General features: G+C 32.2%; 1 protein-coding gene across 1 annotated transcript in view; it reads left to right on the top strand.

Annotated features, from left to right (window-relative positions):
• Positions 1-8,037, top strand: part of SLCO4C1 (solute carrier organic anion transporter family member 4C1) — a 51,667-nt gene extending 43,630 nt beyond the window's left edge. Inside the window, exons 11-13 of the mRNA XM_019727929.3 lie at positions 1,057-1,121; positions 2,606-2,743; positions 4,578-8,037. Of these exons, the coding sequence (XP_019583488.3) occupies positions 1,057-1,121; positions 2,606-2,743; positions 4,578-4,738 (364 nt within the window). The 3' untranslated portion in view covers positions 4,739-8,037. The remainder of the gene's footprint in view (positions 1-1,056; positions 1,122-2,605; positions 2,744-4,577) is intronic.
• The last annotated feature ends 4,945 nt before the right edge of the window (positions 8,038-12,982 follow it).

Below are 12,982 nucleotides of genomic sequence, written 5' to 3'. Positions count from 1 at the left end.
GAGATATGTTTATTTGTATTTGAGTATGATGGAAATACAGTCCACTCTGTGTATGTGCAAATCAGAATGACATGTATTCTACCTTATACAGTAGGTGCTGTAATATTGAGCCTTCCTGTGCTAATAGATAAGAAGCTGGCTGTCACCTGACTCTTCTCAGTGTTTTGTGCTTTTAGTGACTCTTCCTCTTCCTACACAGCTTTGTAAAAATATTTCCTATCTGACCTTCCATAAGCTCATCAGCCTTTCTGTATCTTTCCTAAGAAACTGTAGCTTTCATTGATTTCAATTTTTGTTCCCTGATACTCACTCACTATGTTTTTACATACTTTTTTGACAAATGGAAGTTTTAGAGATTCTGTGTAAAAATGTTCGTCTGTTCACATTATACTACATGGAAATTGGAGTTATTTAGAGAATAAAGAATATGCTTTTTAAAAATTTTGAAAAATTATCTGTCACCTTTTAACTGCATATTTATTTCTAAAGACTAGTTGATCTTGTTTATCTCTCATCTCACTCTCTGGTGAGCCAACATTATGTCACATTCATTTTTGACAGTAGTTACTTAAAGAATTATTGGTGAATCAGAATGAGCCTCAGCAACTGTTTTACATTTTCTCAAATTTGTACTCTTATCCCATAGGTATGACTTCTGTCTCAAAGTTAGTAAGAATTAGAGTAAAAAATTATTTGCTTGAAACTTCAGTCATGTGACATGTGATTTATGTGATTGACAGTCAAAAAATAAGTCTTGTTAATAAACGTCCTTTCTCCTTTACATTTGTTAAAATTCATACATATTCAGTATATTTATTAAAATTTATTTTACTCTGTGGTGTTGTTTATAGTATATTAGTTCAGATAACATTTTTCTTCTTTTATGATTTCATAATGATTGAACTATATATAAGCTGTTATAACTAATTTGTTTCTTTCATGTGCATAGCATTTACTTTAATATAGAAATTCTAACCTAGTATAAAAATGAATTTGCTTAAAGAGCAAATATACTATACAACCATTTTGGGTCTCACGTATATTTAATATCACCAGGTGTGTTAATCAAAGGCAACGGTCTCTAGCATTGGGAATACAGTTTATGATGCTTCGATTATTAGGTATGCCATTTTTCTTATGTCATTGGTAACGTGATAATTTTTGTTCATTAGTGTTACTGATTTATTCATTTATGATATGTTCCAAGAAAATAATTAATTAAAATGCAGTGGAAAACTACATAATTATCATTTAAGAAAGTTGCTTTCCAATATTCAAAATGTAGTATTACTTATATTTCACATAAGAAAATAATGACTTTACTTTTTACCTACCTGATTGGTTAACTATTGTTTCCATTTCTGTTCCAAATATAACCTTAAAGAGTATATCATATTTATTTGAAATATATGATCATCAATGCATTTCGAATAGAATATAGTAAAAGACAATTTTTTTCTATTCATATAAAACCTATTACCAACGTAAATTATGATAATGTCTTATTTATAACTATCGTAGTTCCTTTTCTCCCTGCATTTATCTACATTTGGGACACAATTATGTGACATTAGCAATGAAAAATAATCAAGAATTGGTGGAAGAGAGAATTTATACCAGAAACTTTTATAATTCCAGATGTAAGAAGGAAAAGAAGAAAGACAGAAACATTATGTTATACACATACTTATATGTGTGTATACATATACACACAATATTATGCACATAATTTAAGATCATTTTAAAAAGCAAAACCAAAAGCAGGAGCATTAGAGATCACCTCAACCAACTTTCCCATTTTTCACAAGAGTAAATTAAGGCCTGAGAGATTCATGAGTTGCCCATAATTACACAACTAATGGTGAACGTGACAGTAGGAAAACGGTCTCCTTACTCTCAGTCCAGTGCTCTTTTGACTCTACCATGACACAGGTCATGAAAGAAGAGGCTCAAATCTTTGTTTCAGAAATACCACTACAAATCATGTATTTGATATGTAATAAGTGGAAGCTTCTTAACTATATGAAAGTTGAGTGCCTTCTGACCTCATGTCTGAGACGGCAGCACTCCTAGGCATGTTAGTAATGTTTGTGTGTGTGTACACATGTGTAGTCTCCTGAACTCACTTACATGTCAGTATGTGTATGTAATGTATATGTATACACATGCCCACATTAGTTTATATATACATGCACACATACATACACATAACACATATACTATAGTTCAGCAGACTTATTTTGTGCATCATTAATTAATTTTATTTTTTAAAAGTATAATAGCTAATTTTAAAGACACATACATTAAATTAGAAAATTAGTGAATTAAAATATTTACTTAACTAAATGTTAACCTAATATGTGCCAGAGATTTTTATTATAATAATTTTTTGAGTGATTAGGAATTTATAATTATGTATAATTATTATAGAATGTTTTACCTATGTTTCTTTATATTCCTATTATTTGTACATGAACTGATTGATTTGCAAATGGACAGATTAATACCTATTCTTATTTCTATAAAAATATTTTTATAACCATGAATATAAAGATCTATAAGCTGTAATCTTTACACATGTGTATTTTACATATAATTCTTCTAGGTTCAATACCTGGACCAATTATTTTCGGTGTCACAATAGACAGCACATGTATTCTCTGGGATACTAATGAATGTGGAATTAAAGGAGCTTGCTGGATTTATGATAACATCAAGATGGCCTATATGCTAGTGGCCATAAGTAAGTAGTGACTTCTTGATAATTTTAGAGTAAATTGATGATGTCAAGAGGGAAAAAAAATCTTATCGTTACTTACTTAGGTTTTGGAATGTTCACTCCATGCTGTTGGGCTATCCTTTAGTCCTGAAGCAGAGGTCAGTTGTTATAACATGTTATGAAAGGCTTTACCTGGAGGCTGCAAGGCTCAGTCTAAAATAGAAGAGAATACATTTTAGCTTTCATAACATCACATATCATATAATTTTCTTTTAACAACTTCTGTCAAACTTTTCTTTTGTGAAGTGTACGAAAAACTAAAAGAGAACCCTGAGAAATTCAGGAATGACTGTCATCTAGGTACCTGGGCTTTGGAAAGCCCCTAGAGCTGGGGTAGGGAAATGTCCTTTGGCTCTAAGGCACATTATAAGAAATCTTTTTTTAGTTTAGAAGGTTAGCCATGATGTTTAACCCTTTTTATCTTTGGCAGTCTGTCTTGTATAGTCTTGGTTAAGCAATAAATGAAAATTAAGATTAAGGAAGTAGAACAATGTATCTAGTTTGTAAGAGGAAGATAAAATTTTTAAACAACCTAAGAAATTAGAATATTTAAAAATGGAGAAGTCCTAGATAGACAAAATATGTAAATATATAATATGCGATTTTCATTGCACTTGTGATCACAATTATTTTGGCACATGTATTAGATAGCTTATTGCTCTTACATGTGTTTAAACCTAGAGTATGCTGTCTGAATATATAATGACAGAGAAATAAAATATCTGTTGAAGAAATAAATACATAAATCCAAAAAAACAATGGGAGAATAAATATTGACTAGAATAGACAAAATAAATCTTGTCACCATTTTGTTTCAAAAACTTTTTATTCAATGTGTTTTTATGTTTAACATTTTATTTAATTATTTATGTTTGTATTCCTTGACTAAAAGATGTAGATAATAAATTGTTCCTTTTCGTACTTTGTGATTGATGTGAGAATTTTTTCCCCAAAATCTATACATAATTAATTTTCCTATACATATGGAAATGCCTAGCTCAATGAGCATTCACGTTTTTAAATACAAATTTTGACTGAAATAGTAATACAAACAGATTAACACAAACAAATAAGCTACTGCAAAAACTACATTGTAAGGCCATATAGCTTATTTGCCTGGAACTTAAATGCTTGTACTGTGGCCAGAACTAGTTTCTCTTTGTACAGCTGAGCTCAAAATCGGAGTTTTTTGAAAACAAAAGCTGGTGAAGTAAATCTTAATGTTTCATAATTTTAGTTGATAATTAAAGGTAAATTCGGTTGCAAATTGAATGTGATATATTCTCATCGAGGCTTTCTCCTAAGAATTCCAAAGCTTTTTTATTTTTAGAATTATTTTCCGTCATGAACATGAAAATTCTACAACTTTATTTCAGGTTCAAGGATGTTGTAAGCTGTTTTCCTTTGTCATTGACTTTTGGTTGCAATTTTTTTTAGATATGATATTGTGTTAAATTTAGATATTGTGTTAATACATATAGAAATGGAACATGAATTTATTTAATTCTATAAACACTTATTTTACAAGAATGTACAATTATAGCCAAGTATTGAATAATTATTGTACATTTTTATTGTTTAGAATGAAAATAAAGGCTAGTTCATTGAAATGAATACTTTTTTATTGAAGAATATAATTTTTCTCCCTCAAGTATTAAAAATTTAAAACATGGAACTATAATGAGAGAATTCCTTCTCTTTAGAGAGTTTCTATTTGTGAAGAATTTCTCAATGGTAATTAATTTTTTTAATAATTAAAGGCCCAAATGCGTGATTAACTTTTTCTTTTTATATTTAGGTGTTACATGTAAAATTATCACCATTTTCTTCATTGGGCTTGCAATCTTTTTCTATAAACCACCACCATTAGACACAGATGTGTCATTTCAAAATCCGAATGCTGTTGTGACTGCTATTTCAGTGGAATGTGACCGCAACAAAGCAGGAAATGAAGGGTGAAATAGAAAAAGCAGAGGATATTTTACAGTGGGAAAATTGGCCTCCATTTGTAAGAATGCATATTGTCATTGTAGCATTACCAAATATGGACAATCATTTTAAAATTGCTATTTTATAATTAATTGTGTTTTCTGTATATGTATGAACTCTTGCTTGTTTTTGTTTAAATGTAAGAAACAGACCTGTGCCTTCAAAGCCCACCAGTAGCCTCAAAACATATACACACACATTTCCCATTGTCTAGATATGAAATCCCCAACTAGTAAGTTAAACTAGAAAAAAAAGCTAAATTAAAATTTCACATTTTAAAAACAAAGTGATATTTCTATCCCCTTTATAACTTGTTTTATTTTAATTATCATTACAGTAGTTTGGGCTTATTTAGAAAATTTATGGTGTAAAAATTAAACTAATCAAATTTATGTGATGATTTTCAAAAACTATTATTGAAAGCCCATGAATTTAAAACCAGCTAAATTATATTATTTGTTTTTAAATTTACATGTACTAATTTGTCCTTTTTATCATAGAAAGTAGCTGAACTATTAGAATATAGGTTAATTATCTTTTTCCTGTCCCAGTATATAGTGAATTAAAAACATCAGTATTGGATACACTTATTTTCACTTTAACTCAAGAATTCCAGGAGATAATTTGTTGATATTGCTGATTTTTAACACTTACCTCTTATGACTCTGTGATTACATGTCTTTCAGAGGAAAGTACCAGCTTCAGTAGGAAAAGTGCCATTAGACACAAAAATGTTTCTTTTTTTTGTTCCAGTGGCTTAGGTATATTTTATTGGTTTTCTTTGAAAAGATTTCTAAATGAACTATTGATCAATGTTTAGATACTCAGTACTTTAATTTTTAACATTTAAAAAACTGACTACCTAGGTCATTACTTTATAATACCTAAAATAGTGCTTTGTTTGTAGTAGTAGGCATGTATTATTGTTGTTAGTTTAAAACAAATTTGACTCTTTAACTGATCCATTTATTTGAAAGATAAAGTATTTCACATATATGACAACATTACAACACTCCATTTATTCGGGTTAGACTCTGGCCAACTTTGTCGACTCATAATGTGAAGGAAATGGATCAGTAACATCAACAAAAGTAATTTCTACCTGGTCAAGAATTGTACAGATTGAGAAAAGTTGATGTTCATACCCATTTGAAATTTTCATAAAACAAGGTAACTCATTTAATCAGATTTATTATGAGAGTTCTACTAGATGAGTTTTTTTATAAGCACTGTGATCAGAATAACAAACGAGTGTAAAGACCTGGTAGGAAACCAGGATCAAGAAGCACTAGTAATTCACAGAGTTTAAGAGATTATGTTTCATGATAATCTGTAGCCAATGATGATTCAAGAAACTAGTAACATTTATAAATTTAATTGCAAGAAGGCATGAATTAGAATTAGGCAAACAAACACCCTTGAGTATTATAGAATTAGAAGAGCAGTGGGTCAGGAACCAGAGAAACAGACCTAATTAACCCAGGAACATAAACACTAGTAGTTGTACCCAACTGGGTAGTCAAAAACCCAGGTATGTGGGAAGGAGGAAATTCATAGCAACCAAAGAAACAATGCAAGGCAGGCAGGGGAATACACACATGACACCTTGATTCAGTATCTCCCTCCCACCCAGCCAGACACATTTTAAATGCTGCTTCCTATTGGTGCCAAAGCTAAAGGAGAGTTTAGGCTCTCTGTGTCCTATATGTGGAAGCAAGGAATTGAATAGAAAAATTTTCTACGTGTAAAATAATGGCAAATCCTGAGGAACTCATTGATAGAGATATAAACAACAGCGAGAGAGGAAACAGAATAACAATTAAAACGTACTCGTCTAAAACCACTAATGAGAAGAAAAAAAATCACCCCATACGTAGAAATAGTTTGATGAACAAGTCACTAAAGAGTTGACATTTATAATGAATTTTAGTTATCAAGGGTTTCATTGTATTCTGTGTGCTCAATTTTATGATATATTTTAAACTATAATAAAGGTTAAAGTGAAAATAATTTTGGCACTTGAGGGAAGTCAGTCTCTTTTATTTATAATATATATAGTTACAAGGAATACCTCCTTTAATGATAGGTCAGTGTAGACACTACTGTAATTTATAAACATTGTTTATATACTTTTGGATTCACGTAGATTACATGGGTTGGTATGTTACTTTCAGAACAAAATTTTTTATAATATGTATTTTTCACAATTTGTAATGATTTTTTTATGTAAATTTGACCAATGCTGATTTTTGTACATAATTGCATATATGTCTTAAAACTTTTATTTTAACATATGCATTTCCTACGTTAAGGAAATCCAAATGTAAAAAACCCTTATATATGGAAAGAACCGTATACAATTGATTTAGCTATGTAAATTGGAGGAAAATATAAATAAAATTTTAACTATTTTGTCAAGACTTTATTGTAAACAATTTTGCAAAATGTATATACATGTTTTTAAATTAGATTGTTTGTACTAGATTGTTTTAAGTGTTTAACCTTATTAAATGCTACAGATTTTGAAATATGATTTATCCGTTTATGAATACATGCACATATGATGGTTGGGAGAGGGAAAAATCAGTGTACTTTTGAACTTGGTGAATATAATTTAGTTAATCTGGTGATTTCTGGTATCTTACCAAATGTATTTAATTCAAGATAAACCACATACATTATGACATATATACTAAAATTCTTCAAAAAATAGTTTCCATGTATGACAAATGGATATACAGTATGTACCATGTTAGCCCAAAAATAAGATCTAGCCAGACCATCAGCTTTAATGCATCTTTTGGAGCAAAAATTAATATAAGACCTGGTATGTTGTGTTATGTTTTGTTATGTTATGTTATGTTTTATGTTATACGCGGTCTTATTAGTAAAATAAGACTGGGTCTTATTTTTTGCTCCAAAAGACGCATTAGAGCTGATTGTCCGGCTAGGCCTTATTTTCGGGGAAACATAGTATAAGATTTATATGAGTAGGATACATGTTACAGATGGTTGGTTGTGAAGAATCTGACACTGCAAAAGTAATGTGTTTTGGAAAGGTTATATTTAATTCACCTTGGGTTATCAGAATAGTATAATAATTTTTAAAGAGATCAGATTGGACATTAATTTGAGATGTAATGTCTTTCCCCCTCACTACAACACATTTAGTGTCCTTCAGTCTTTTTTGTGCCCAAAACAGTAAGCATTAACTTACACATTATGTGAGTCATCAAAAATAAATAAAATACATATTTTTAAAAACTGAATCAGTGCATTGGATCAAAACATTTTAGTGTTCTAGCTAAAACTAATTTGACTTACAAAAATCATCCTCAAGAGTTGCCATCCTAATTTTTCTTTCTAGATTTAGTTTGTCTGATTTTCTTTTTAAGCTTTATTTTTTAATTATTTTAGACTTATAAAAAGTTGTAAAAATATTATAATAGTATGCACAATTCCCCTACAAGCTTTACTCAGCTTCCCCTAATGTTAACATTTTACATATCCATAGAGCAATTATCTAACCCAGGAAATTAACATTGGAGAAATAGCTAAGACTACATCTGCAAAAATGCAACGGCAATGTTAGTATCTTCTTTTTTGAATTGTTGAACTGTACCTATTAAAACGGTGCATTTTACTATAAGGAAATTATACCCAAATGGAGTTGGTTTGTAAAGAAGAAATGATATTAAAAACAATGTTAAAAACAAAAAAAGCATTGCTGGTTGCTTCCAAGTTGAATGAGGAGGTGGTAAGAGAATCATGGTAATAATGAAGATGTCTTAAGAAAGGAGACTGGTATCCTCTCTAATTGGATGTTTGCTGAGGTCAGTCCCATCAGAAGGAGTATGTATCATATGTTGAGGGAGGAAAGGAACACAGAATTGGGTTCCTGACTTAAGCCTAGGGAGCACAATACACAAACAGGAAGCCTTAAAGGAGAAGTTGCACTTACAACAGAGAATTTCCCAAGCCGTGAGATGTCAGGAAAGGTGACGTGCTTGAGCCATCTTGATGGGACTCTGCCCAAAATAACTGCCTGCAGTGAGGTCCTACTACCGATGGTCCGTGACTTACGATGATTTGACTTAATTATGCGACTACATGATGGTGTGCAGACAATAAACATTCAGTAGACTCCATATTTTGAGTTCGGATCTTTTCCCAGGCTAGCGGGATGCAGTGTGATCCTCTCGCGAGGCTGGGCAGCAGCAGTAAGCGGCAGCTCCCAGTCAGCCAGGCGATCAGGAGGGTGAAAACGCATACTCCACAGTGTGCTGTGTTGCCAGCGTTTTTTTTTTGTTTGTTTGTTTTGTTTTGTTTTGTTTTTGTTTGTTTTAGTTTAATGCTTCAAACATTCTTCAGGCCCAGTGTGCTTTCAGCTGTGTACGTTAATGGTGAGTAGCCATGCAACTGTTCTTTTTCACTTTCAGCACAGTATTCAGTAAATTACATGAGATAGCCGTCATTTTCGTTTTTTTAATAAAATAGGCTTTGTGTTAAATGTTTTTGCCCAACCGTTGACTAATGTCAATATAACTGAGCATGTTTAAGGTAGACTGGACTAAGCCACGATGTTTGGTAGGTTAGGTGTATTAAATGCATTTTCAACTTAACGGTATTTTAAACTCACCCTGGGCTTATGGGGATGTAACCCCATCGTAGTGGAGGAGCATCTGTAGAGGCAGGAACTAAAGTAGGTAGACCTGTCTGGGAATCAACCTGTCTGGGAATTGATCAGTTCCAAAGTCAAGGGGGCATCAACCTGTCTGGGAATTGATCAGTTCCAAAGTCAGTTTGGATCTGCAATTGCACCCCGTAATTAAGCCAGCTCTTGAAGGCCTGCCATGATGGAGGGCATGGAGGTCAGCCAATAGTACTCAAAAGAAAATTATGTAGGGCTGTGGTGTAAGGTTTTTGCCTTCTTCTCTTATTTTTTGCACTCCCCCACTCCCAGTCAGGAGCATACGGAAGATGAAAAGGACTGGTGAGTTTATTCTCTCTCCTTAGTGTAGGACACTTAGCCACAAGTTAGTTCTAATTTGGGAGCATGAGAGAAATAGGACCTTTCTAATGCTACTCAAAAATGGCCTCGTAGCTATGGCATCTATCCAAGAATGTTGTCAAGGGGGATGCTACAGAATGTATTTGAGGGTAGCGATGGGATAAGGTTAAGGCCCTTTACATGCTGTTTTTATGAGTTCCACTTTTCTGAGTTACTTTACTATCTTTATATCCTCCTTTTACTTAGCCAGAGGAAATAAACATGATTTTAATACATTCCTTCCTCTCTCACACATGAAAAAAATCTATTCCTTTTTGAAAATCACTAACCAGTTTGGGTTGAGTGGTTGGAAACAATGATGGACATTGAAGTCACCTGTGGAGCTTTAAAAATTAGCGATGTTCAGGCCCGATTCAAGACCAATGAGATTAATTTGTGAAAAATTTCCCAGGTGATTCTAAACTGAAATCAGGGTTAGAAATTGTGAGGTATAAACTAACACATTGAAGAGGAGGTGAAGGTCATGAATCACATTCTGTCAGTGATTTAATTATGTTTTCTTATTTGATCTCTAAAACAATAAAATTTGGTTTGAAAGCAAAGGATGGAAAAGGAATAATTGGGTAATTTTAAGGACTGGGATACTTTTGGGGCTTCTGAAAAATATGAAAGCATGTGCTCTCTGGGATGGAGTAAGGTAAGTTGGGGACGAAAGAGTGCTAGAAAGTTGGAAAGCAATGGGGAGAAATTTACCTGTTTTTAAATTTTTCTGTAGGCTCTTCCTTTCAGAAATAAAAAAAAGTAGAGAACACCACTCAATAAATTCCTTCTTTTCCTGCATTAGTGAGCCACTTCAGTAATAATGTGGGCATAACACTCACTACAGGATATTTCATGGAGAGATCCAAGAATAGGGGTGCATGCAGAGTATCACGTGGTGATGGTAATGTGAGAAATTCTGATAAGGAAAATGGAGCCAATTTGATAAACTAACTGGAGATGCTTAACACACTGACAGACATAAAACAAAGACATCCTGGTGCAGGCTCCTAAGCTATGTTCTTGAGATCTTTCAAAGAATATGGAAACAACTGACCTATTTGGCTTCCCAATGACAGAACACTGATTGGTTGGTCTCTTTGCTAGTTGTCAGCAAAACAGAAGCTTGCCCAAGGAAAGGAAAAAATAAATCACTGTATCAAATATGTTTAATTTTTTTTGTCTCCTCTCTCTGTTCCAGGTCTTATACATGTCCTGCTTTTACCTTGGTTAGGTTAAGTCAATCTATTATTGGCTTTCCTTTTATATGTATGAGTAAATAGTACAATGATAATTGCCATATGTATCTGACAGGCAATTTGAAGATCTGAAAATTATAAGCAAAAAAACCTGTTGGGTAACACTGTTCATGGAAACACTTTAAAAAATATACAGCAAAAATCAGGTAATTCTAGTGAAAATGAGGCTGTTATTGCTTATTGGAAATATCAGTTATTGCTTATCTATTGGGTATGAGGAAATGTGCTAGATGTATTACACATTTTATACTCACTGCAATAATAACACTTATTTCACATGAAAGACAACTAAAGCCCATGGAAATTAAGTTTTCAAGGCCAAAGAGCTAGTGTCAAAGCTAGAACTTCAGTCCAGGTACCTGTGGTTACAAAACTTGGGTTTTTTCTTTTTTTCACTGGAACATGCTGAGATAACTAATAGATTTGGAAAAACAAAACAAGAACAAAAACAACTTTTAGTTATGGGGATTATCCAATATGTTTTTCAAATCTAAAACTATATTTTATGAAGTTATAGTTAGGAAGCAAATTTGAGGCACTAGATATAAAAAGATGTGCTGATCACAGTTAAGAAAAGTTAAATTTAAATCCTTTCAGTCTTTCCAGGTTTGCAATTTATGTTTTTACCAGAAGGTGGCGGTGTTGTTTTTACTACCAAGGTAAAGGTACTTTGCTTTCTAAACTTTTTCCTTCTTGATGGAGGAGTATTTCTGGCTCTTTGGCAAAAATTGCTTTTACATTTGTTAAAAATTATCATTGTCCCCATCTTTCTAGTAACTTTGCCATAATTATTTTCTCATTGCAGATAATTGGAAGGATTTCCAATTAGAAGATAAATCATTTAGTAACTAATGAGAATTATTTGGCAGATGCAGCTTTCACTATATTGGCTTCTCATTTAGAAATAGAATGGCACGTATTTCTGATTTCACAGGTTTTCTTTCCAGATATTGGCCAAGAGTGAATTTTTGATATTCTGTATTTTATTTTAAATATCTAATAGCTCTTTAAATTATCTCCCATAAAAGGAATTTGATGCTTATAAAACATAGAAAATAAATACCAAAAAATAACAAATCTCACAATTTTGGCCAACGTGTCTTTTTATTGGTAAGCATGAATTCTTTACATACTAAAATTATTAACTTTTTTTTACTATTATACTGGAATTTCCTTCCATTAGTATCTATAAGACCCCCTCAAAATAGAATTTAAAAAATGAATCTGAGGATATAGAGAACATATTCATACTTATATGTTCATACTTACCATATACAGTTATATACAATTTGTTATATGCAATTGTGTCTATAATCCTCAATCCCATTTTGGCCAGCAAAAAAAACGCATCATATTCTGTAGTTTTCTATAAAACTGCCTCTCTCAAAGTTTTTTTTTTGTGTGTGTGTGTGTGTTTGTGTGTGTGTGTGTGTGTGTGTGTGTGTGTGTGTGTTTTATGCCAGTAGGGGCTGTAATATGCAGTACTGTGACTACGGTTACTCTCCTCAAAAGCTTAGTATCTGATTGGTGAAATAAAGCATATGTTTGTGAATAGTTAACAAAACAATTCAGGATTTAAGAAAAAACTCAAAACATTCAGCTTCCAGAAACCTTTATTGGCCCTTTGCTTAATGCCAGGAAATGTTTTGAGCTCCAAAAATTGTGGGGCTGGGGTGGGCGGTGGAGAGGCTCTCTGTCTATATTTATTCTTCAGGAGTTCATGGAGTTTTGTAAATAGAACCATGGTTAATCCATTATATTATATTTAAATGTAGTTCAATTTTATCACCAGGCTTTTTATGTAGAGAAGTTTGGTGTCAAGCATAGCACTGATAATACAGAAATATAACTCCTCCCCTCCTACCCCACCAAGCCAGTGCTTGCAGTCAATAAATCTATAAAGAA

The sequence above is a fragment of the Rhinolophus sinicus genome, chromosome 3 (genome assembly GCF_057876585.1).
Source record: "Rhinolophus sinicus isolate RSI-liver-muscle chromosome 3, RSI-T2T, whole genome shotgun sequence".
NCBI lineage: Eukaryota > Metazoa > Chordata > Mammalia > Chiroptera > Rhinolophidae > Rhinolophus > Rhinolophus sinicus.
The sequence above is the reverse complement of the archived record's forward strand: the minus strand, read 5'-3'. Positions and strand labels throughout refer to the sequence as shown.